Source organism: Grus americana, chromosome Z (genome assembly GCF_028858705.1).
Source record: "Grus americana isolate bGruAme1 chromosome Z, bGruAme1.mat, whole genome shotgun sequence".
NCBI lineage: Eukaryota > Metazoa > Chordata > Aves > Gruiformes > Gruidae > Grus > Grus americana.
The window spans coordinates 22,838,008-22,863,108 of record NC_072891.1 but is presented as its reverse complement, the minus strand read 5'-3'; the positions used below and the strand labels follow the sequence as shown (position 1 = coordinate 22,863,108).

Genomic DNA, 25,101 nt, shown 5'->3' with positions numbered 1-25,101 from the left:
ACTGATATGCAGAAAATAACAAAAACACACCTGCAAAATAAGCTTTAATCTCCTGGTGTGACAACTGAGCTGTTTTACTTGTTATTTAAGACAATTTGGATAGCACCTTCTGGCTCATTTGGTCTGATCACATCACTCAAAAGCAGCCCTCACACTCAACACTTTTAAAAGACAATTTTAACTTCTTTTCTCATTGTGCATCTCAAGGCACAGCGCATGCACAAAAGAACATGAAAGTATGCTAAATGGCTTTCTTAATAGAACATCATGGCACACCTTCAAAAAAAAAAACCTAACCCCCACCTCCTCCCAACAGACTTTTCAGATACATCTTCCATCAAATGTGTATGTGCTGAACATCAAGGTCCTTATTAGGGAAATACTCTGAGCAAGATGAACTACTAGATATTATCTGAAATAGGTATTTTCCTCAGTATCACTTTATTCCTGGTGTGTGTGTTTGTGTGTGTGTTTGGCAGGGGGAAGAAGGGTGAAAAAGTGACTAATGAGTTCCATAAATTGAACCTTATAGCCAACTAGAGTGCCTTATTATTGCTAGAGGCAGTTTACACACATCTGTGAGCCCACCTAAACCACACCCAGAGGTCCTCATTTTCTCTGTAGGACTATGATGCTTCCCATGCACCCCTTCACCCATGTGCAACAATTCAGCATAGCCAGAGAATACAAGATCTTCATTTAAATAAACAGATTCCTTGCTTTACCATCTTGATTAAGTCTCAAGAGTACTTTGCATGACATTATAGGTTCTTTATGAGATACTGCTATTAGAATATGTAAACTAATTTAAAGCAGTATTAAACCCAGCATTTTATTTGCCAATATGCAACTGCACAAAATAATACCCAGGCGCAAATATCTGTAAGATAGCCTCTGTAATAATTATCTTAGCAAAGATATAAAAACAATAAAACAAAAGCATTGCACAAAAATTTGCAGACACAAACCACTTTCTGGCTGAGGGCACACAAAGGAAAGCTGTATTTTCCCATGCTACTGACAAAATTAATTTCCCAGTTAAGCGTAAAGCAAAGAATAAACTAATCCAGAGAATAAGCAGCAGCAATCCTCTGAAGTTCTGAAACTCAAGAAGCATCTATGCAATGCAATCTAACTCAGAAGTATGAAAAAGGAATTAATACAGTAGGGAAACATGCCTTCCACAAAAACCTTTAGCGACAATTACAACTGCTCCCATATCGTAAACACTTATATTGTCCCTACCACCACACCTGCTTTTTTTTTTTTTTTTACAGCTACACAGTTTTTAATGCACTCATCCCTACTTTCAGATTCTGTATCTTCATCTTCCAGATGGTAAACTGGAATACAGAAACTAAGGAACGCCTCATCAAGACACACCGGAAACCTATGGCAAAGCCCAGAAGTGAACAGAACATCCATGTGAGTGCACTATTCTCACACTGCTGTCCTCCACGTATAAGGCTGGTTCTGCCTTAAGTGGTTAACAATGGGTACACTGGTGTTTGGTTTGCTTTCCTGTGCTGATGAGAGGCCTTCACAATGTCATAGTCACTTAAAGATGCATTACACTCTAAGCCTGGATTTACCCAGGGACTTAAAAACCCTAACAATGAGAACCACTTCATGAGAGCCTGTCTGCCACAGAGTAGGAGGCATCCACACCATTTCATTCACCTGTTTTCTGGTTCCTCTTCCCACAGCTGACCAGATAGCTCTCTTACCTGCCTCTCAAAGCAAGCAAAGTTGTAGCACAGTGCAACAGCCCACAACCACGAGCCTTCTCTCTACTGCAGCGTCAAACCCAAACACATCATGGAGAGAACAAGGGGAAATCTGGGGTATTTCCCATGAAGCTAGGCACACCCCCACCTTGCGGGGGAAAGGAGTCACACTGCATTACTCAATTATTGTCTCACTTGGGCTGTGCCTAAAAAAAAAACCACTCATCGTCATAATGTCTTCTCACCAAAGGAATTTAGATGAACAGAAAGTGGGAGACATTTGCAGAACCTGAGTGTTGACAAGTCCTCTAAGATTAGCTGACAAGAGAAGCATCTCAGAACATACCTACTTCTGTTGCACATGTTACCAACCACCTCACCATTTCCCGCCGTCGCCAATTCAGTGTTGACAGTGTCATCCGCATCACCTATTAAAACAAACAAAATACAAATTAATCCCATTGCAAACCAAGACAATATTCCAACAAACAGGGATTTTAAGTTACTCAAATACATCGAGGTTCAAAAGGACAGTCTCTTGCCCTCTCCACCATTTCTTCTTTTTTAGCTGATATGTCAAGAGATTTGAAAAATATTGCTCAGCTATCTTAGAATAGCACGCAGAGAGTAATTCCAATTGCAGATGCTTCAAGGCTAGGGGAGAGTGACTGTTTTCGCTGTGGGGAAGGAAAAAAACCCAAACAACCACAACAAAAAAAAAGCCCCCCCTAAACAACAAAAAAAGCCCAATCAGTTACCAATTATTCCAATTAAATTATATCATGTCTCCTCCTTCTATGCATAGTAGTCTTTAAAGTGAAAATGTGTCAACTTTTGTTGGGCAAACTCCTTTAATTTTTCCCTCATCTGCATTTCTTTTCAGTGACTTCAACAACACAGATAGCAGTTAGTGTATTAAGACTGGCTGCTTATTCTGCAAAGATACATATACAACTCCAGACATATCCAAGTATTATTAAGAAGTGCACAGTGATGATTTTTGTCTCTGAACAAGGAGTCCCTGCAAAGAAGTTTCATTGTAAAACCATCAGTATCCTAGAAAAAGGACTCTAAGCTTCGATTGTAGTGCCCCTATTTTACACCACTTGTGGTTATTGCTTATGTTGTTTCTCAAAACATGGGCAAATATGTTTATTCAGTAAAACAAATGCTGCATCAAGTTGCATGTAAAGCTTACTTCAGATACGTGGACAGACCCCACAGATACCTAGATGAAGAAAGCATGTAGTTTTTACCTGACAATACTACTGATCATACTATGGTATTACTATTCATAGCAATTAAAGAGCATAATAGGTCAATCATAGAGCTCTCAGTAATGATCTTCATAGGATGGTTTGGTTTGGAAGGGACATCAAAGATCATCTAGTTCCAACCCCCATGCCATAGGCAGGGACACCCTCCACTAGACCACGTTGCCCAAAGCCCCATCCAACCTGGCCTTCAACACTTCCAGGGAGGGGGCATCCACAGCTTCTCTGGGAAACCTGTTCCAGCGCCTCACCACCCTCACAGTAAAGAATTTCTTCTTAATATGTAATCTAAATCTGCCCTCCTTTGGCTTAAAGCCATTACCCCTTGTCCTATTGCTACACTCCCATCAACAGTCCCTCTTCAGCTCTCTTGTGGGCCCCTTCAGGTACTGGAAGGCTGCAATTAGATCTCCCCAGAGCCTCCTTTTCTCCAGGCTGAACAATCCCAACTCTCTCAGCCTGTCCTCACAGGAGAGGTGCTCCAGCCCTCTCATCATCTTCGTGGCCTTCCTCTGGACTCTCTCCAACAGCTCGATCTCTGTCTAGTACTGGGGACCCCAAAGCTGGATGCAGTACTCCAGGTGGGGTCTCACAAGAGCAAAGTAGAGGGTCAGAACCCCCTCTCTCGATCTGCTGGTCACGCTTCTTTTGATGGGGCTCAGGATACGGTTGGCTTTCTGGGCTGCAAGCGCACACTGCCGGCTCATGTTGAGCTTCTCATCAATCAACACCCCCAAGTCCTTCTCCTCAGGGCTGCTTTCAATCCATTCTTCGCCCAGCCTGTAGTTGTGCTTGGGATTGCGCCGACCCATGTGCAGGACCTTGCACTTGGCCTTGTTGAATTTCATGAGGTTTGCACAGGCCCATCTCTCAAGCCCATCAAGGTCTCTCTGGAGTCTGGTCTCTCCCAAGCAGAGTCAATCCAAGAAAACATATAGAGTTATGGACTGAATTCTGCTACTGGTGAGGGAGGGAAGGAGGTAAAAAACCACTAGTGTGAATGACCACTTCTCTGAAAATTACTTCTTCACTGTGGTGATCTGTAAAGGATCACTGGTCACAAGAGCCTTCAGCACATGTGGTGGGCATAGTAGTTCCAATGTAGGCAGTCCTAACTTGAGAGCAAAAAACAATACCATATCTACCTTCCTGACACGGAAAAATTTCTTGACAAACTATTCTGGAATTAGGTTCCTTTCATTTGATTAAACTGTCAAGTTGAGAACAGCAAGAGAGGGGCCCTTTACTGATGATAGAAAACCCAAGAATTTCAAATAAAGCATGTATTGGTGTCCTGACCAAGGAGGAGCTGTTAATTTATACTGTAATTAATACTGTCAGTTAATTTATACTGTAGCACATGTAGCCAAAGAACTATTTCATTTCTGCTCAATACATTCTTGAGCTACTTCTTCATAAAAGGGAGTTTCACATCCGTCCAAGATCTATCCAAGTTCTGTGCTATCAATTGAAGAGACCTTCTCAACAAGCCAGGAAGTCTGCAAATGACAAGAGGCCCCTGCAAATTACATAGCTTATCTGAAAGCCAAGCTCTCTTCACATGGAATATCTTTTGACTTTGTCTTGACAGATCTTTATAAGAATTTTTTAGTCTAGAGGAACAGAAGATCTCACCATTCATAAGAGATACAAAAAATGGCCAACCAACCATTAGCTGCCACACCAATGTGAAACTTTTTCATCACACACATTGGAAGGAGGTTTATTTATTCATTCATTCACAGGTCTGGGGGAAAGGACATGACTTGCCAAACACACAGCAAGTGGTCACCTGCACTAACTTGCTCAGCAGTTCTGCCAGCAGTACCTGTTTGCATCTGTGCAGTAATGCTTGCACTGATGTAGCACACAACAGGCAAACAGAGGAACAGAAGCCCCTCCTGTACCTGCAGATCTTACAGTGCCTGTGCCAGTAAGGTTCTGAAGGACAGAATACACCTGAGATGCTCCATGCCCATTTGGCCATGCTGATGACCTCTTTCCACAGCCAGTTTAAAAGCCTTCCCCCTGCTGAATCACATAACACATACTGCCCATTGGAAATAGGGAGAAAGAACTCAGGAGTTCACACGTTACTCCCAAATATAGAACAATGTAAGAGGCTTTTCTGTCAGAGATCCCAGTGAGAGCTGTGAAATTGTTGGTATCATCTCCTCAGCCCAACCAGGCCAACTTGTCATTGCTGTAGCTGAGGCAGAACAGTATACCTATGAGGACACTGCTGTTTAGCTTACTGCATGAGGGGAGAAAGAGTTTTCTAGGGCACATAAATGTCGTAAGTAGTCAGATACTAGACAGTGAATACAGACAGTCTAATTGCCAGTAAGTTGGCGGGGGCAGGGAAGGGGGAAGCATCTGTAGGCCCCTAGAGACAGTGCTGACACTCAGATTTTTGCAGGAAAAGCATTACTGTACAAATCTACACAGCTGTGAGTTACTACCAGAAAACTGCTATACATCTTCCTTCTGGAAAGCAAACTACCTTTAAGATTGTTAAAAACACCTTCATAAGCTTAGGACAGAACAGTGGACGAGTTCTACACCAAAAGCCTGGGACTGAGGAGGAAGTATGGGTTCATGACATTTCTTTCACTTTATCTCACTGAAGACATTCTGATGACACCATCAATCACAAATGGGTATCCACGAATACACCGATATTCAAAGTGTGCTGCTACCACTGAATGATACTTGGTGAATGCTTGAGAGGACACACAGGTCAGAGATCTTTCAAGTAAACAAAAACTTAAGGCAGAAACATACCAAGATGTGAAAGAAGAAGCAGATTTCCACAGCAACTTTGGAAATACGAAAGGCTAACAAAGCATACAGAATCTCAGCTTTCTGATGAAAGGCTTTAGCTTCTGAATGTCTAGAATAGGCAAATAGTACCTTTCTTTGGTATGAGAAGGGATATTATCCCAGTTCCTTTCCCAGAAGTCTTTGGTGCTTCGTTTACTGAAGCAAAGGTTTTCAGATCTTTGCATGGGGTTTTTTTTGTTTTTTTGGTTTTTTTTAAAGAACTCCCTGAAGAGGAATGAAGAGATTTATTTTTGTTGAAATGAATGGTGTAAACTCCAAGATTCATCAGTGTAAGGCAATAATGCTCCAGATAGCTAAATTTTAGCTGTCTCCTTTTAGCCTGCACAGCCTCTCCTAAGACCCTGAAAACTGATCTGAGGCTCTTGTACACTTCAAGCTGAGTCCGATGCATCTGACTGTCCCATAGCTTGTGGGGCAAAGGATTTTGATGAAGTAGAAAGGGCTGCTGTTAGCACAGTCTGCCTTAAAAACAGGTCATTATGGTTGGCCTTGGCTTTCTCTAGTAATTCGACAAGCACCTACCAAATCTCATTTAGAAGAACAGAAGGGAAGAAACGGTAAGAAACACCTCAAGGCCATGAGGAAAATACAGTGCATTTCTGGCAGGCAGAATAATTTTGCTTTCCAGCCAGACCTACGTATACTCCTGAACTCATTGCACTGGTTCTCTCATCCCTGAACAGAAGAGTGCCCTGCAGCCAGCCGCTCCCAGCTCTCTCTTCCACCCGAATGGCACGAAGGGGCTGTGTAGACCCTTGGTCTGGGTTAACCAGTCCATTTAGCTTTGCCTCAGAAAACAGAATCTGAAAACTCCAGACAAAGTCCAAAGAGGGTATGGTCCTCCATGCTTAAAAGCTCTATGCATCAAACACTGGGTCAAATTCCTTTCTTCTACTGTAATAATAATGAATGAGGGAAATACCTGAAGGCCCAACTCCAGAGAAACTTTCAGAAGAGTGATGTCTGGCAAGCTGTCCATGAGTGTTGCTATTTTAAATGCATCCTGGGCAAGTTTGAAGATGTGTGATGAGGAGTGGATATTTTTCTGGATGGATTCTAACACTGTTTCCAGCCTCCGAACATCACCTGTAAGGTGTAAACAGAATCACCAAAATGGAACAAGCTCCCAAACATCCAGAGATGCATTATAATTGAGCCAGCTGTTGCTATGCAATAGAATGATGTTTCAGTTATACACACTTTGTTTTTAGAAACCTTTCATAATTAAATCACACATGAAGGAAATATACAAGACAGCACAAACTCCTCTAGTGCCTGGTGGTGTTAGTGCAGTACATGGCCAAAAGTCATCCTGATTTGTGAATTTTAGAAGTCATTTGTCCACTCCTGGGTCTCTCAGTCTACATTGTGTGTCAGAAGACCAAAAAGCTGTCTCATCAGCCTAAAAATCAAGCTCATCTGGCTACCATCTAGCTAGCTTAATTACTTTACTAGCAAAACTAAGTGACAGGTTTAAGCCAGTTCAGTTTGTTGGACCCATTTCAAGCTCCTGTCAGACTGCAATTTGGATTTCTAAACACAAGTTTTATAATCTGTTTACCCCATGCAATATTAAAAGCATGCATTTAGTTGAGTACATGACTGACAGCAATGTACCTTTGGCTGCTGTTAGCATGGTCGACGCCAGCTCACACTGCTGGGATTCAATGTGACTTAGGGTGAACCAGCGGGGATACCGGTTTGGAACAACTGATGCAATGTGGTGCGGGCGGGACATGTCTCCTGAAGGAGCTGTAGATTCCAATACTAGCAACCTGAAATAAGGAAGAAATCCTCTTTCATTAAATCATTATTACATTAGGTTACTCATGAGCAAAACTAAAGCTGCAAGAACACTCGACCTTGTTTACAAAATGTGCTTTTTTGGTTAAAAAAAAGATTGGAAAGCCACTTCTCTTCCTGCGGAATCTCAAAAGTCCATTTGCCAAACTTGCCTACATCAGTGGGCATCTGCAGGAATTCACAGGACAATTAAGCCACCCATTAGCCAAAGCAGCAGAGACTTTCTGCATCATGCATAGAGCTGAAGCTTTTCTCCCTGCCTTGTTTCAGCCTATGAATCACAGCTCCCAGAAAGGAAAGTGGAGTTCTCCACTGTATTGAGAACACAAATATTTTTAAATATTTGGAACATACTTTCTTCACTTACAAATGCTGAAAGTAAGGGAGAGGGATATTCAACAAATCATTTGGATTATGACCCTGCAATGAATTCAGACATACAAAAAAGCACATTTTACTGTTCAACTATGACTACTTTTTAAAGTCCTTAAACTTTGGCCTAGCACATTTTATAATGTGCCATAATCTGATGTTAGGGTCCCAAACAGCAGTGACAGAGGAAGTTTCCTTTACTTTTCAGATTCTATTTTCTAAAACTGAAGCAAAAATTTCCTTAAGAATGCATCAATCTACAACAGTCTTATTTTTATGAGAATTCATACTTAGAAAATGGAAATTAATGTGTTTGCTGTAGACTACTACAACACAAGTGCTGGCCTACAACAGAGACTCAACTGATGGCCCTTACAAGACACTAAATACAACCGGTACACTAGATAGTATAAAAATGCCAATGGACCACATAGGACTGAACAAAGATAGACATTTTTATTCAGTACAATTAAGCACAGTTTCAGGACATGAATGGTTAATGAGACATCAAATGATAGTAATAAGATAATGTCCAGAAGAAGCTTCTTGATCAGGGTTAACATCTGAGTTCTGTTTCTACCAGCTTTCATATGCAACTGATTTTCTAGCAGGAAGTCATCTGGGAGGACAAAGGAAATTGGATCTCTTTTGTCAGTAAAATTGCAGCTACTGAATATCGAAAACCAAATGCATTGTGATATTCTGTGACAGAATATTTTTTATAGAATAAGCTCATTTAAACATAAGTTACAATTTCTTGCACTTAAATAAATACCTAAGTTCTTTAAGTAACTGGAGTGCATGTCTTTTTCCACAGTAAGACAGTTTTAAGTTCCATCAGTTTTCTGTAGGTTCCTGAAGCATAAGAATTCCCTGAGAAAGGCAATTCTGAATATATGGGAAGGTATCTAGCAGGCATATAAATACAACATACTACGTAAATAACTATCAGCAGGTCATTAACATTTTCAGACACACGTATGTGCATACTAATATGAAAAAAAAAGACTTCCCTTTTGATTTGTATCAAGAGTCAAATGTCTTCCCTAGTACCACTGAGACACCTCTTTATGTAGCTTTACAGACATAAAAATAAAATACATATAAACTCTTCAGTTGATTTTTTTCCAAGCATAGAGAAAGGGTGAGGGGAGAGATGGATGCATTATTACATAGTTTCAATAAACAGTAAAAATCCCAGCTACCTAAAGGTATTATTAGGTTATGAGTAACAGTAAATAGACAATGAAAGAAAGGCTGTTTTGGGGAAATCTTCTGTCACTTTGAATTCCATTGCCAGCTTCTATGTTCTTTTGCTGTGAAAAGAAATGCTGTTGTGAATTGATGGCTTTCATGCAATTTTGGCAAGATTAGGGAACATCAGAACAAGCACAAGCAGATTTAGCATTCTTCACCTTTTTTTTTCCTCCTTTCAAACATGAATTATTTAGCTAGGTTTTAGCAAAGCCACCTTGTGATTAAACATCACCACTGAAGTCCGGCTCCCAAAGCCTGGGTGAAATTCAGGCTTAACAAGGGATCAACCAAACTAAGCCAAACATACTAGTTCAGATTCCAAGTGAGCAGTCAACTAGGTCACTGCAGATCCCCATTCTCCAAGGATCCACTCCATGTGTCTCATAGCTGCATGCAGAGAACTGTGACCTTCAAGGATAGCACAACCCTGTCCTTGCAGACCTGAGGTGTACGCATGAAAGCCTTTATGGTCTCAGTTTTCATTGATTGAGTGTTCCACACACTAAAATAGGATTCAAAAAAATGAAACAGCAACAGATGATTTTGAACACAGAGAGGTAAAATACTCCAGTGTTGTCATCATAGGTCATTGATGTGTGTAGACTGACACTAAACAGTCATGTCTGGAGAGCTACTAGCTGGGGTCTTGGGAAGTTAATTTCTTTAACAAATATTAAATTGAAGAAAGAAATATGCTCCACTTTCTAAAAGTATGAGCAACCACACAGGTTTCCGTGCAGCACCTTTACTAATTTCCGTATGAGATTTTTGTTCTTGCCACAGACACTTCCTTCCTGCCATGGAAGATAAGATGCTCAAGTTTTCCTCTTCTGATCCATTCAATCTCACAACTATGAGATGGACATTCAATCTTCATGTTTGCTTTCTTCGTCCCCCCTCCAGGCAGTATTAAGTTACTTTTTCATTTGGTATACATACTGGGAATCCTTTATACACTGAACTATTGCTTCGGTATGAATGGAAAGAGGAACCAACCTTCTTCAGGAGAATTTGAGAAATGCTGAAGAATGCAGACAGACATGGAATAGAAAGTGTCTAAACCTGCCATCACCACAGTTCAAGACAGAAGTCCACATTTCTGAAGAGTGCCAAATACCAAAATACAGAAAGACTGATTACTGTCTACGGCTGAACTCTCATCTGCCTTACAAAATGATGAAAAAAGAGCTATGGAGAACAGCCCCAATTACGCTGATGTCTCCTGCGATTTTATGAGATGGAAATGAACATACAAGTTTTTCTTATACTTGTCTGTTTGAAAAGTAACTTCTTTGGCCTGAGATGACAGCTTCATACCAAAAGATGGCTGGAGCTACCCACGACTAAGTGGAGCGTTTATCATTTGGATCTTTCAGTGTCTTGCTTGCTTTTCCAGTTGAGAAAGGAAACTTTCGGAAAAGAAGTTTTCAGTTATGATTGGTTTCTGAGAAAAGCCCAAATCCTTGTTCAAAAGGAATGGCATACTGCCATCACGTTCACTGAAGCATTCAGTGCACTGTGCAAAGCTGCTGATGGATAGCTATTCCAGCCTTTCAGCATGGTTTCAGTAGGTGAGTTTAAGGAGGAAAACTCCACACAATCTCTGAGAAACAGTTTAAGGTAGTAACCGAAAATAAATACAAGGACACAAGTCTACTTTATAAAATTGACCTTTCTTCTAAAAAAACCCAAAAACCTCAAAACCAATAAACAAACTAACAAGCCTCACACACCACATTTTACTATCTTGCTGATCTGATATGACCAGGGTTATTGATGCACTTAACTTGTGAGAAGAGAGGTGTACGCAGATGGCCCAGACAGCTTTCTATTCACATGTCTGAATGTTCTCAGTAGTTCACTAGTAATGCACTTTTGTCTTAATCTGTTTCCTAAAATGCCAATCATATGCAACAAGTACAGAAGGTCACTTTTCACATTTCTTAAGACTCTCTCCTTAACATCCATTACTAGACACTCTTGGAGGCAAAAAAACCCGACAAAGCCTGACCTGATAGTAGCTTATGTTTTGTTCTTATGCATGTCTTCCCGTTTAGTCCTTTGAACACAGAAATATTTTTCTCCCCATTTAGCTTTTTTGAGAAACTAGCTCCAGAATACACACCTCCAAACCACTAGGACTTAACCTATCTGATGAAGCTAAACACTACTTACATGGATAGCATGTCCTTCAATCACTGTGCAATCACTCTTGATAATAATGACCAGGAAAAAACAACACTTTTTTTTTTTTTAATATCTGGGTCTTGATTGCTCTTAGTATTCAGTTGTGGCTATTCTTTGTCAGCCAACAACTACAAGGTTCTTGACAGCAAGCAGACAATCCAAGCGGGACCAGTTTCTTCCCTGCATTGTATGTGGACAACAGATTTATTGCTGATCATTCAGGCCCTTGAATCTTCCTTCAGGTGGCTTTTCTTAGCCACCATTACCAATCTGGACTGCCTTGAGATAAAGCTAGCACACACAGCACTCCCTGAGAAACATCTTTTTTCCTGATTACTGAAGACAAATGGGATGCAAGTCAGATATTTTGTTGTCATATGACATGCTCCATTTAAATCTCAACATTCACCCAGAGGCAAGACTGCTTTGTTATGAAGCACAAGAAAAAAGTACTGGCTCTGACCACGCCATATGGTTTCAAATCTATCATTGAGAGTTAATTTATAAAGAAGGCCAGTGGAACAAACAGTCCTATTGAACAGGCTAAGACGTAGATGATCCTGAGACTGCTGTTGAGCTGCCCCTTTCGTCATTTCCTCACCAACACCATCATACTCACACACAACCACATGGGTAAGAAAGTGCACATGCTAAAGCTGCCGTTGTTTAACACAAAACCACATGCCCCAAGAGTGGGATTCTAAAAGGATTTCTAACAGAGAATGCTGTTTTACAGTTGTAGGTAAACACTAATAATTGTACATTTATAAATTATTATACTGTAGTTACTATAGATACCAATTGCTTTTACAGATGACAGACCCAAAATAATTTCTCCTTAAAGAATGCTTCTTTTAGAAAAAAAAGACTAGGTCTTGATTACCAAGCTTTTTCCCCTTTTCACAACTGCTGCTTGTGTTCTATCTAGATAACTCATGAATACATACCGCATGGCTCTCAGTGCAGTTTTGTATGCCAGTTCAGCATCATGAGGTAGGAGAGAGGTGAAGAGATACTTGGCAAATGTGTGCATTGGAACACTCTCTCGATGGACAACTTCACCTAAACCACTATATGGTCCAGCTGCGGGAAAGAGAAAGAGAATGTAAAGTCTTTACATACTGCTAAAGCCCAACTTCTGGACCTTTAAAAACATTCACTATACCTTTGGTTAGAATTGATATTCAGAGACAGAGTTTTCTGTACAAAAGGTAAAGTTATATTGCTGTTTTCCGTGAAATATATTACTTATATATCACATATATACAACATATTAGAAGTATATTAAATACCATATATTCTTTGAAACAAGACAGACTGAAACTTGTATAGTACTAAGCACACTACCAGTGCACATACAGATGACAGAATGGTTCCAATGCTCCATGGGGCTCATTCAGCAAGCCTAAAGTATGCAGAAGTAGAAAGTGATAATCCTAGCTTTGCCTCCATTTAGTTACATTGCGCACATGAATCCCTCTGCACTTTGTTGGTCCATGACTGCTTTGTCACAAATCCTCCAGGGGAAAAAACCAAACAACCACACACCAAAACCAGAGTGGTTACAGTGGAAAAATGTATATCTTTAATTGAACTTATATGACCAATCACTAGAGTAGCACCTGATCCCCATTAATGTCTCAGGTGACATTAGGCATTTAAATAATCTTTTGGTCTGGACTTGGTCTCCAGAAGACTACGTCAGATCTTGCACCAAAGCTGGGTTTTCGTCCATTATAGTGACATGATCTTAAAAATTGTATTTGTTGTGGGGAAACCGTCCCCTTGTTGGGGCAATGGATTTTGCGCATATTCAGGGCAGCCGGTGCAGTATTTCAACTTCATAACAGTGGCATTAAGACAACAACAACAACAAAGTTAAATGTAACTATTTCCTTCCTGAGTTCTGAATGTTCTTGATACATATGAATCTCACTTTCACATTTTTCCCTGCAAACTTATGACTGTTATTCCTGTTAACAAAAAAAACTGTGTCAAACTGCTTTTGACTTCAGTGACTAGAGGTTCAGGCATTAAATGTTGCAAGATATATAATGTTACATGAAGATTTATTGGACTGCTATTGCAGATAGCAGCCAGAAGTCCTAAAAGTTACTACTACTTGTTCTACTAGAGACTCCAACCCACCATACTTGGATGGATGGATGACTGCATGAGCACATTTCTCTGCTGCAGAGTCACAAGTGTCATTTAAACAGCTTCCAGTAGCATTTCATACTAACACGGCCGACTCCACACTGAAGCAGACAAGGAGAGCAGTCAAGGAGAAACAGCCAGACTGTTTCAGCAATGTTTTTTCTGACTGGTGCCTTAGCACAACATGCAAAGACAAAAATCACTAGGCATGAAAAAATTCTGAGCTCCATAGGTGGGCATTTCTGAAGACTGGGACTGATTACAAAGGAAGTGTCAATGAAGATTTAGTAGGTGACAGTGTGTCTCAATCATTTAAAATTAAGTTGAAAGCCATTCAAAACTAGCTGGCATTGCTTCAATGAAAGAAGCCATTTCATGTATGTTTGCCTGTTGGTGGTCCAGTCAGAAACTCCATTAGGACACAAAGAATACATGACAAAGCATTTATATGAAAATATATTCTACCATTAACTTAGCAGCCAAGCAAAAAATTAGAACAGATCTTGCAAAAGTCTTATATTCTGCTTTCCCACGCACTCAAATGGTAGCTACATAGAGCATGCATTAATCTGCATTAATAGCATAGAAATCAGCTTAATATTGGATTAAGCTTTCTTTATTATATCTACAGGACTTTAACTATAAAACCACAATTGATATGATTAGCATCTTAAATCACTGCAGTTTTGCCTCCATGTGAGCTGGCATTTTCTGCCTAACCTGGAGTAAACTGACGCTATTGCAGGAAAGCCAGATCTGTCACACACAGTAATGCAAGACCATCATTGCACACTGCTCACCACAGCAGTTTCGTAGGTAGTTATATTAGCCGATTTCCTGCTATGATCATTTTTCTAATATTCTAAGAAAAGATTAAAAGAATTTCCATGATCAAAGTAATAAACTAGAATTATCAGAGAACACTAGGAAAATCCTGCCTTTTCCTCATAAAGTGTCCTTACCAGCAAACAGACGCAGCAAATTGATTTTTTTAATCTATACGATCGCTGTATGGTATTTAATAGCTGGATCCAGCTAGCAGCTGTTCTTGTCCAAAGGCCATAAAGCAGCAGTACAGCCACACCATAATGGAAACTCTCCCCATGGTGCAACTTCTCTGCAGTTTCAAATGGCACCATCAGTAGGTACCAAAGTCTTTAAGGATCTGGACAAAAATAGCAAGTCAAAGAAACCTCAACAACATACTGCACCTGTTCCATTAAAGAGGAAGAGACAAATGTCTTACAGAAAGAAAGCAAAATCTAACTGCTGTGTAACAGTCTTCACAACTTACCTACAGCAGTACCACTCTCCCCACCATCCCTTGGCCAAGCACTCAAAACTTGGACCATGCCTTTGGCTAATTGGTTCCTATGAAGTTTTTTCTTCCAAAACGCAGAAAGACAACCTCAGAACCCATGAGACTAGTCTCTGAACATGAGGCTTAAGAGCTACATGTTAAGCCTTTTTAAAAGCTAAAGTAGAGGAATGCACTTTTTTGTGCAGATTTTATTGCAACACATCAGCTAATTCCCAAACACAAATTGTGTGTCTTGATCAAAATTTAGTCACAAGACCAGGCCTTAAGCCTCAATATTTAACCACATATTTCAGTTTTCATATATGATACAAACTTCAGAGGCAAGTCATTTTCCTAATTCCTACAAATAAAATGCTACACTTCTGTCCCAGCAATTCTAATAGAATTTTCTGAGCTCTTCACTTGGGAATAGAAGTACAAATCTTCCTATGTTTACAAAGCTGCTAGTCCTTTTTCCAGGATGCAAGGAACACTTAGAATTTTGCTACCTGAGAACTGTTGATGGCAACTGATGTCTATATTATTTAATTGTGAGCCTGAGCTGTATAATCAGGATACGAAAATTATGACAAGCAACACATCTGAAGAACAAAATGTAATGAAAAATTAAAACAAAAGGCTTATAGGTCAACAGATGCCTTATCCCAACAGTCGGGTGATATCTGAAGTATGTTTGATTTTCGTAAGAGATTGGAAACAAAATTTTGGTGGAGTTCTACATCAAAAAACCATCTGAAGTATGTAAGGCAGTTTCCACAGGAATACTAGTTCTGTGTGCTTGTGTAAATGAAGATAGTTTAAAGAAGCAGTTAGCATCTATATTCAGCTACCTTCTAACAGGAAGACTGCTTGTTTTCGAAAAATCTTCACCAGAGTATCATCCAATTCAATTTCCTGTAGCTTAGAAATGAGCTGCTCCTCATTTCGGCAAACTTTCTCTTGTGCATACAAGCCATCTGGCATTATTCGTTGCTGCCCCAGCCCTATCAATGCTACTTCCACAGCCAGCGTTAAGTAAGATTCCCCTTCTTCTAAGAACTTGTGTGCAGGCAGCTGCTGGTACTCCAGAGATTTGCATTGCCCCATGTTCTCTGTAAAGGGTGACACAAGAGAAAAACACATCAGCAAATCATTCTCACCCATGATCTGACTACAATGCCAGAAATACAAATGCTTCCTCTGCTAGTATTACTTTTAATGATTTAAATTACTAGCACAATCTCAAAATCCAATCTAAAATATCCTATCCAATTCCACATGGCAGAAATACACAAAACAATTAGGTTTTATATAATCTACTCAAGTAAAAATGAGTTTTCATTCTTAAACTGCATGATTTAGAGAAAAGCACTTTCTCCAGCTTTGTGTTAATGAGGCCAAAATTGGAAGATCCATTTCAATTTTTTCCCCCCACCCATTTCTGTATCTCCTTAAAGCCTTGATCTGTAAGAGGAAGGGAAAGGTGCTTGTACACCTGCATAGATTTTGTTTGAAGTTATTGTACAAATACAATAGGCCTGGGAACTCCACAACTTTAAAGCATCCTCTGTTTGCTAGCACTCTTTTCAGGCTTTTTTATTTGTTATGGTTGTATTTATGATAAAAGCGTGTATCACCAACACTAGAAGTCCTACTTTTAGTAAAGATTACATGCAAAGCCATAAATTGCTTTAAAGAGTACTACCGATTCATTTGACAGTTCACAGACACACCATGACAAAACACTATTCCAACCTGTAGCAGTTTACAGTCTATATATAGACTGTATATAATATATTATAACAAAAGGTTATAATGGGCAGATGTGAGGAGATGGACAACTGCAGCAAATCGGAAGGCTGAATACATTTGGTAGATTGCATATGTGTGTGTAGGAGAAAGTTACTTTTCAAACACACTGTTCCTATTTCATGGGGTTGTTTAGGGGCTTTTATAATTGCAAAGGATCTGATTTCCAATTTCTTTTAATTAAAAGTTCTTCCAGAATTGGTGGATGGGATTAGAAATTTATTAAAGAAAATCTAATTGAATAAAAGGAGTTTTGAGGCAAAGCTCCATGAAGATTGCAGATGTGCATATAGAAGAGCTGCACGTAGAGGGATGAATTCAGTTTCTGTCCACACAGGTGGTGATAAGAAGCTACTGCAGAGGTGGAAAGAGACTAAGGAATTAATCAGTTAAGCCCCTGGGCAGCAAGTACTGAAATTAAATGTGAAATACACATCCTAGCCTAAATCATGTATCGATACTGCAACACTACTTTCCAATTCATATAATTTATAGACCATGTATATTATCAATTTTAAGTGTTTTGTCATCAATTTGAAGTATTATGTACACTTGTAGCTAAGAAGTCCAATAACATGCTGGGCTGCATTAGGAGGAGCGCTGCCCGCAGGTGGAGGGAGGTGATCCTTTCCCTCTGCTCAGTGCTGCTGAGCCCACACCTGGAGTGCTATGTCCAGTTGTGGGCTCCCCAGTATATGGACATGCTGGAGCAGATCCAGTGCCAGGCCACAAAGATGATTAAGGGACTGCAGCATCTCTCATATAATGAGAGTTAGACAGGTGGGATTATTTAGCCTGGAAAAGAGAAAGCTCAGGAAGATCTTACCAAAATGTATAAATATCTGATGGGAGAATGTAAAGAAGGCAGTGTCAGACTCTTCTCAGTGGTATCCTGTGACAGGACAAGAGGCAATGGGCAAACACTGAAATACAGGAAATCCTATCTAAGCATAAGAAAACTCTTTTTTACTGTGAGGGTGCCTGAACACTGCAAGAGGTTGCCCAGAGAGGTTGTAGAGTGTTCATTCTTGGAGTTATTCAAAACCCAACTGGTGACATTCCTGGGCAACCAGCTCTAGATGACCCTGCTCTAAGCAGAGCAAGGTGGACTAGATAATGTCCAGAGATGCCTTCCAACCTCAACAATTCTGTGATCCTGTAATTTCCTGCAATTTCTCAGAAAGAGGACAGAGCAATGTATGTGGAGAGGGCTGCTGCTATAAAGTCCTATTCATTTTTATTTGAAGTATGAAATATGGAATTGTCTTCAAGAATGAGTACCTGGTAATTTTTTAAGTGCTTTCATATTTTACTTTAAACATTTTCTATCCTTTGTGTTTTCTTAAGGAATGCAAATGTGAGTTCTTATACTATAAAAACACTGGCTTTGAAGCTGATTCAGAAAGGTAAGATAGAAAAATGCCTCTGGTAAATGAAGACGTATAGAAGATTGCTCCCTTTGCTTGGCCTTACCTGTGAAGTCTGAGAATCCATGGAAACTCTCATCATCCACCCTGCAGGCTTCCATCAGGCTACTGAAGAGGGTGCCAATAGGGTCCAAAGGGTGTCCCACCCAACCTTCAAGATTCGTTATTGAGGTTACTCCTCTGTGGAGAAGTTCTGGGAAGGAGGAGGGAGGGAAAGAAAATGCATGTTAGCCCTTCAAAACAACCATAAAAGTAAAAATTATTAAAATGCTCTTGAGTACAGAATTGTATTTCCAGTAGCTTCTGCTTAGAAGGAGAAAACACTATCTTTCAGGAGGAATTCATTGACCTTTGTGAATATGTTAAAAGAGGAAAAAAGAAAAAGAACAAAGGCCAAACATTTTGAGCACTAGTAAAGTCTATTACAGGTCAAAAATTTCAACTGCAGTGTCTTTACTCAATACCATTAACTTCTGAAAACGTGTGCTGAAAAATTACAGCAAAGACTTTTTTGGGTAAAATATTCACAACAGTTTCCTCATCCAAAAAGACACAGTAACATTTTTACATTTTAAGTTAATCTGATGGCACTGAAATAAATGGAAATATTCTAAAAAACATCCCAATTTCATAAATAAAATATGAGCTTATCCTGCATCTAAATATTTATTGAAGTAATAAACTCAGGATGACAACTCCTTTAAAAAAAAAAAAGAATAAAATGTTTAAAGGACAATTTTTCTTGTACACCCCATTTAAGTTTATCAAGTGCATTTTTTTGGTCATTCTAAAATTTCAATCAAATACTTTCATGGATAGTTTGTTTTGTAGTCCTCATCCATCATTTGGTTAGAACATGAAAAAACTGTTTAGCACAGTGAATTGAAGGAAGTGTGGTTGTGGTAAGAGATGTTAGAGATTCCACCAAATCCCTTTTTTTACTGAGTATCTTATGGCAACAGCTCCCCTTTGACTCCAACTCCCAACTTTTTTCCTCCCAGACAGATACACTTGACTAAACCATCAGAGATTAGATGCGTTATGAGTGACCATTTAAAAACTGTATACAAGCCACTATGGATGCTGTGTCTCTCTGCGTGTTATACACTAACTTGTAACTGCACCTGCTCTCTCTTGTTCACGAAGTACCATCTTTCTGAGTAACCATATGTATTAACACAGAGCTTTTAAATCCTGCTTCTCTTCTATTTAAATCTGTGGGGCCACAAAATGAAACTCAGTCACACTGTCAGGAAAGTGTGGATTTTTTAAAAAAAACTACTGATACGTAATATGAAAAACAAACAAGTAAATCATTGTCTTACTAACAAATGGCATGTACTAAAGATGACAGGCAGAAGTAATATTACCAAAAAGGATTAATCACAGTGACTTCTGACTCACTTATGTTCTATTTATTTATTCTATTGTGCCTACTTATGAGCTTCACTTGTGTCATGCCAAACAAAGGCTTCAGTCGTCCAGTCATATAGACATTTAACTTTAAATCATGCAAGTGGTTCCATGGACGTCAGATCAGTCACATGAATAAAAGCTAAGTAGAAGCATGTGGTGTTTGCTGAACTAAAACCTAAAGCTGGGCTGTAGCTGCAGAATTCATCTGCTTATAGAGCAGACAAGCACATTTTGTGGTATTAAAAGTGTGGTTTTTAAAAATTCCACACATAAGAGGCAAAAAATAAGAAAGCAGTGAGTGACGCATAGAAACAACAAACTACTTTGTTTCAGGGTAGGATGGACCACATTTCATACCCTCCATTTTTTATTTAAAATAGCAAAATATTAGTTGACAGCTATAGAAACTGCTCACAGGGAAAGGAACTTAAGTATTGAATGTCTAGATACTGCATTAGCAACTGGGAATGAAAAGGAGCAGTACTGTGACCAGCATGCTTGCCGCAGTACATACAGACATGCACACACACACACACTGACATAGCCCCCTCCCTTCTTAGCCCCAGTCTGAGAAGCTAGAAAAGCTGCAAAGCTTTTAGAGGAGCACTTGTTATGGAAAGATACATTACATGATAGGAGAATTTGCTAAGTCTTTTTAAGTAATAATACAAAGTGCTTTTAAGTTTTTTTTCAAATCTAGGATCCACAATAATGTTCAAAAAATACTTCTTCCTTGGGTACTGTGGGGAAAAAAAAAAAAGAGGTACATAGGAATTGCCAGCTGATTTTTTTTTTTTAGTGAAGTGTCTACCTTGTCTTCTAAATGCTCATTTCTGGGAAAACATCTACATACACACTTGAAAAATTTACACATATGACTTCACACTAGTATTTTTGACTACAATGCATGAGGATACACACAGTTAAGAGTATCAATGAAGACATAAAATAAAATTTGAATTAAGGAATTCTTGTAGCAGCTAACAAAGTAAGTCCAGTTATTCCATGTGCATTACCCACAAAGCCATCCCCTTCCTCCACTGTCACTTCAAACTAACGACAAACTTCAGTGCAGGACTATTTTGAGTAGCAAGGACCACATGGCATAGAAACTGTATCTAAAGCAAAACGTTCCTTCAAAAAAACCAGGGATAATGCTCACCACAGGAATGCCACGTAACATTTTCTAAAAACAGTTTCAAAAAACAAAAAAGCAATCCACCTCTATTCAGAAATGCTAAAATTTTAAGCGTTATAAGAGACTCTTTTGGAACAAACTGCCAAATTTGATGAATTTCTGTACTGCAGATTTTGCCACATTTTTACCCTCAACGTCAATGTTAGGCTAACACCTCAAATATACAGTTTAGCTAAATTATGTCAGATGAAAAAAATGAAACACCTGCTACACCAAATACAAAGTTCCATTTAAAAGCCAGTAAATTACACAGGGTGAGTATTTTCACTGTGTAACCAAAAGCCCTGACTGGGATAAAGGCCCCATCATGCCAGACATATTGCAGAAGGCAGAACAGAGCCCGTGTCCTGCACAGCTCACAACCCAGCTTACAGAAAACCTCTGACATCCAGAACATGACTGCTACGATCGTTTGGACTGAAGAGTTAAAGCCACTTCTTTCACTTTAGTTTCAAACCCAGTTTTCTCATGCAAAGTTCCAATCCGGTGTTATCGTCACCTCAGCACATCCTTTGCCCTTCTCTCTTCCCCACATTTACCTTTCTTCTGAGCCCGGAACATTTCCAGCTGTTTCTGCTGCTGCCTTCTTAGTGTATTAACAATAGCTATCGCTAGCCTCAGTGCTTCTCGTGGGTATCCATGAGATCGTAATGCGTCCACCCTCGCACAGGCTGTAGGAACATGTTCTAAAATGGAGAAAATAATTGAGGAATGGCAATGCTTCCATGTCTGCAACGGCCTGTTTTCCTAAGTTACTCAAAAGGGGGTTTTTGTTTGGGTTTTTTTGTTGTTTTTAAAACTATGCAAGCGAAACTTAAAGGACTACTTCTGAGCCAGCATTTTAAGGGAGCCTCTGTTCTTTTTGCCAGGCTTTTCATTCATCTCCCCACCATCCCCCCCAAAATAATGCCATAGAAAATGAACAAAGCAGCAAGTCATGGAAACGTCTTTCCGGTTTAGCCACTTACCATGCCAGAGGGGCCACCCGTGAGAGTCAAAGAGCGAGTTTTCAGTGTCGTCATGGTAACAGTAGTTGGTGTATAGGTCACTGCTGATAATGTGCTGTAAGTGGCTGTCCTGCCAGTGCAGATCGCACGCCTCAATGGCTCGAGTGAACACCGTCCGATGTGGCCTGTTCGATGAATCTGTCATTTTCACAAGTTCAGAAAGCTGCATCAGCTTTTACTCATTCATATGTGAATCAGTCATTCACAGTATTCTCGTCTTCTGGCTATTCACCAACCCCCAACCAACGGCAGCGTGCCTTGCCCCCCTGTACTGAGCAGCCCACAAATGACATTTCACATCCTATTATTACCCAACAGCTCAGACGAAGTATGTGCCACTCACTTTGCATTCAAAGAGAGAGATCTACAAACCAGCACGGCTATTGCTAAACAGGACTTTGCAGAGGGAACAGCTAGAGATGAAGAGCGTTCAACAGCACTTACAGAACTCCCCTAAAAACAAACTAGGCAGTGTATGGCACACGGCCATATTCAAGCATCCCCAGTTTCTCTCCTCCTCAGACACAGAGCTTCCGAAATGAGTGACGGATAAGCACCGTATGAAAGGTTTTTAGTTTTTCTCTTTGAGAAGTGACATTAACTTTGAGCACTTGTATATTTTTTTTTAATCACAAACATATGCAAATACTGTAAAGAAAGTGAGGTACTGAGGCCATGGGATTGACATAATCCTTACTGGACATCTTTCTATAGCAAAATCGCTCTGCTGGCATGGCACTATGTCTATGAATGTTGAGATGCCATGTCAGAGTTACCACTAGCCTGCCCAGGTTGGGCTGAACATCACAAGATACACAAAGCAAAACACCTCTGTAGGGAGTTATATGCTGAATGAACTTTTGTCCCCGGCTAGCTGTGCCATTTAAAAATGAACCAAGTCTATTTCCTTCAGAGGTAATCTTCCAAGAAAAAGAAACAAGGAAAAAAACATCTAAGTCCAAATCTGCCACCTCCCAAGCATTTAATTTTATCATAATTATATGAAATACATATCAAAATACTGAGGGTTTTGATGATTACGAGGGTTTTTCCCCAGGTAAATATCCTGCATCTTCCCCAGTTATTAGCAAAGTAGCCATCTTTGGTTGAAGAGGACAAGGCTTCTGTCAGATTCGGTAATCACATTTTAGATGAGAAAGCATGATATCAAGTAAGAAGAGACACCTCCTCCAAGACGGCAGTGTTGCCTCTGTGCCCCCTACACACCTGGCAATGCAGACTGCACATACAGAGCACATCCCACAGATAGCTGCTTTAGTTTCTCACACACTCAAGTTTAATGCAGTTGCAACAGATCTCTCTTTAAATAGGTATCAAAGGCTTTGTAACTGCGAAAAAATAAAAATCCCAACACCAGAAGGAATACAAGATTATAGTCCAGCAAAGAAACAACAGGCTTTTACATGACATACTTTAAGGACATCCAATTTTCATGCAACATGTATTTAGAAGGACCAAGTGAAAAGTTAGAAGACCTAACTAAACACAAATACTTGCTTTGAAAACATTGCAGCCCCAGCACAAAAACCCCCACCTATTTATCATTTCTGCAAGGATAGTATTAGTGAAAATAATTTTGGCTGGTCAATCCTCAACAAGAAAGTTACTTGTCCCAGGAAAGAGTGCTGAATTCTGCAAGGCTAGAGTATGTAAGATAGAGGTTATATTATATGTTGCAGTCAGTGCATATGTTTAGGCTCACCTTGGTTAGCATTTGCACCCTGAGGCAAAGCATTGGTTAAATTGGGCAGCTCGTTTCCATGGTTTCCATCTTCCCAGGGACAAACATCCACACTGTTCCATTTTTTCAGCTGTTTTAGCCAACTGGCCTTCTGCTCCAACTTGCAGTGGGGATTTAAGACTATACACATCCACAGAGCACCTGATTTTAAAAAAATTGCTAAATTATGTTTTCTATTAAAAATGCAGCAGCCAACGACTAATTTCAAACTTCTATACTGTAACACTTTTTTTCCCCTCAAAGGCTACACTGCTTGCTTCCCAGCTATGCCTAACACTAGGTAGACTGAATTCCTGACGCAGGATCTTGGAGCTGGCATGGCCCATCTGAAGCAGCTGAAAGACGGTACCAAGCCAACCTTCTCAATTAAAGGGCATTAAGAGGTCTTTTGTATTAGGAAATCCAGAGTTCACAAGGTAGGGCTCATCTGACAGGAACATCAGTCAAAGGCAAACAAGGATTCACAGAGTTACAGCAGGAAATTACCCAAGTTTTTCTTCTAATTTTTGTACCAGAAGCAAAAGGGTTTTTTCTACAAACAAGAACTAAGTATCTTCCAGCTTCACATTACAGGAACCAAAGAAGAGCATTAGTAAGACATGTATTTTGTAAACATCTACTTCCACACTCAGAACCCAGTAGAAGTACTGCTGATAGTGTATAACTCATTACCAAACACACATGGGTCTCAGAGATCCAGTAAACACTGGTTTTGTGCAGTCTAATAGGAGTAACACATTTTTACTGCAATTCAGTTATTTGGTTACACTAGAAAATTTGTTTTACATTTTCTGTTTATGGAGCTTGAAGGGAAAGCTCATTTGCGCTGACATTTCACACATACCATCACTTTGGAACCTGCTCCCTCAGACTATATAGCAGGGCGGGCATAAATACATCAGGGTCTCTAAGAACAATTTTCAAATGGAAAGATTTTTCTCTAAATCAGCTGTCTCTTCATCAGTGTGAACTTTGACAGAAGCATGAAGACATCTGCAAGTACTGTTTAGCAACAGTTCATTTGCTCATTAAGAACATGCCTCATACACTACAAGAGATTCAGAGATTATGTTTAAACTGTGCGATCTTCATGACTGGCTGAAAAAAAATAAGAATAAAAATGTAGCTGGTTCTTCTACAATAATAAAATTCTCACATTCAAGTATTCTTTTGCTAACTAAGAATGCAAAGTGGATACCCAGAGCACAGGCCATTATATTACATTAATTCCGACAGTAACTCAGCACGTTGGTATGCCACAGCACAGGAGTCAGTGGAAACAGCCTGATCCTTAAGGTTGCAAGTCCCCTGCTATTCAAGCCAACATGGAATGGGGAAGTAATATCAAAGAAATCTGAAAACCACAGCAAAATATGATATGGTGCAGTGCAGAACACCAGAGAGACACTACACTACTGCAGAGTATTACTGTTCAGTAGGTAAGTACAGTACAGCAAGGGTTTTGGGTTTTTTTTTAAGTGTCCAAAACTTGCCATGGGAGTGAATAAGGCCAATACTGTTTTTAAAGATTTCTTTTAAAATCAAATCATATGACTTTCTT

General features: G+C 39.7%; 1 protein-coding gene across 2 annotated transcripts in view; it reads right to left on the bottom strand.

Moving 5' to 3' along the window:
- ZSWIM6 (zinc finger SWIM-type containing 6) overlaps positions 1–25,101 on the bottom strand; it is a 114,234-nt gene that overhangs the window by 2,792 nt on the left and 86,341 nt on the right. The window contains exons 5-13 of one of the 2 annotated variants that reach the window (XM_054809143.1): positions 23,502–23,681; positions 21,740–21,916; positions 21,311–21,457; positions 18,204–18,350; positions 15,773–16,033; positions 12,412–12,547; positions 7,463–7,620; positions 6,768–6,931; positions 2,074–2,155 (exon numbers count right to left, since the gene is read on the bottom strand). In XM_054809143.1, the coding sequence (XP_054665118.1) occupies positions 2,074–2,155; positions 6,768–6,931; positions 7,463–7,620; positions 12,412–12,547; positions 15,773–16,033; positions 18,204–18,350; positions 21,311–21,457; positions 21,740–21,916; positions 23,502–23,681 (1,452 nt within the window). The remainder of the gene's footprint in view (positions 1–2,073; positions 2,156–6,767; positions 6,932–7,462; positions 7,621–12,411; positions 12,548–15,772; positions 16,034–18,203; positions 18,351–21,310; positions 21,458–21,739; positions 21,917–23,501; positions 23,682–25,101) is intronic. The other variant, XM_054809144.1, reaches the window with a different exon arrangement.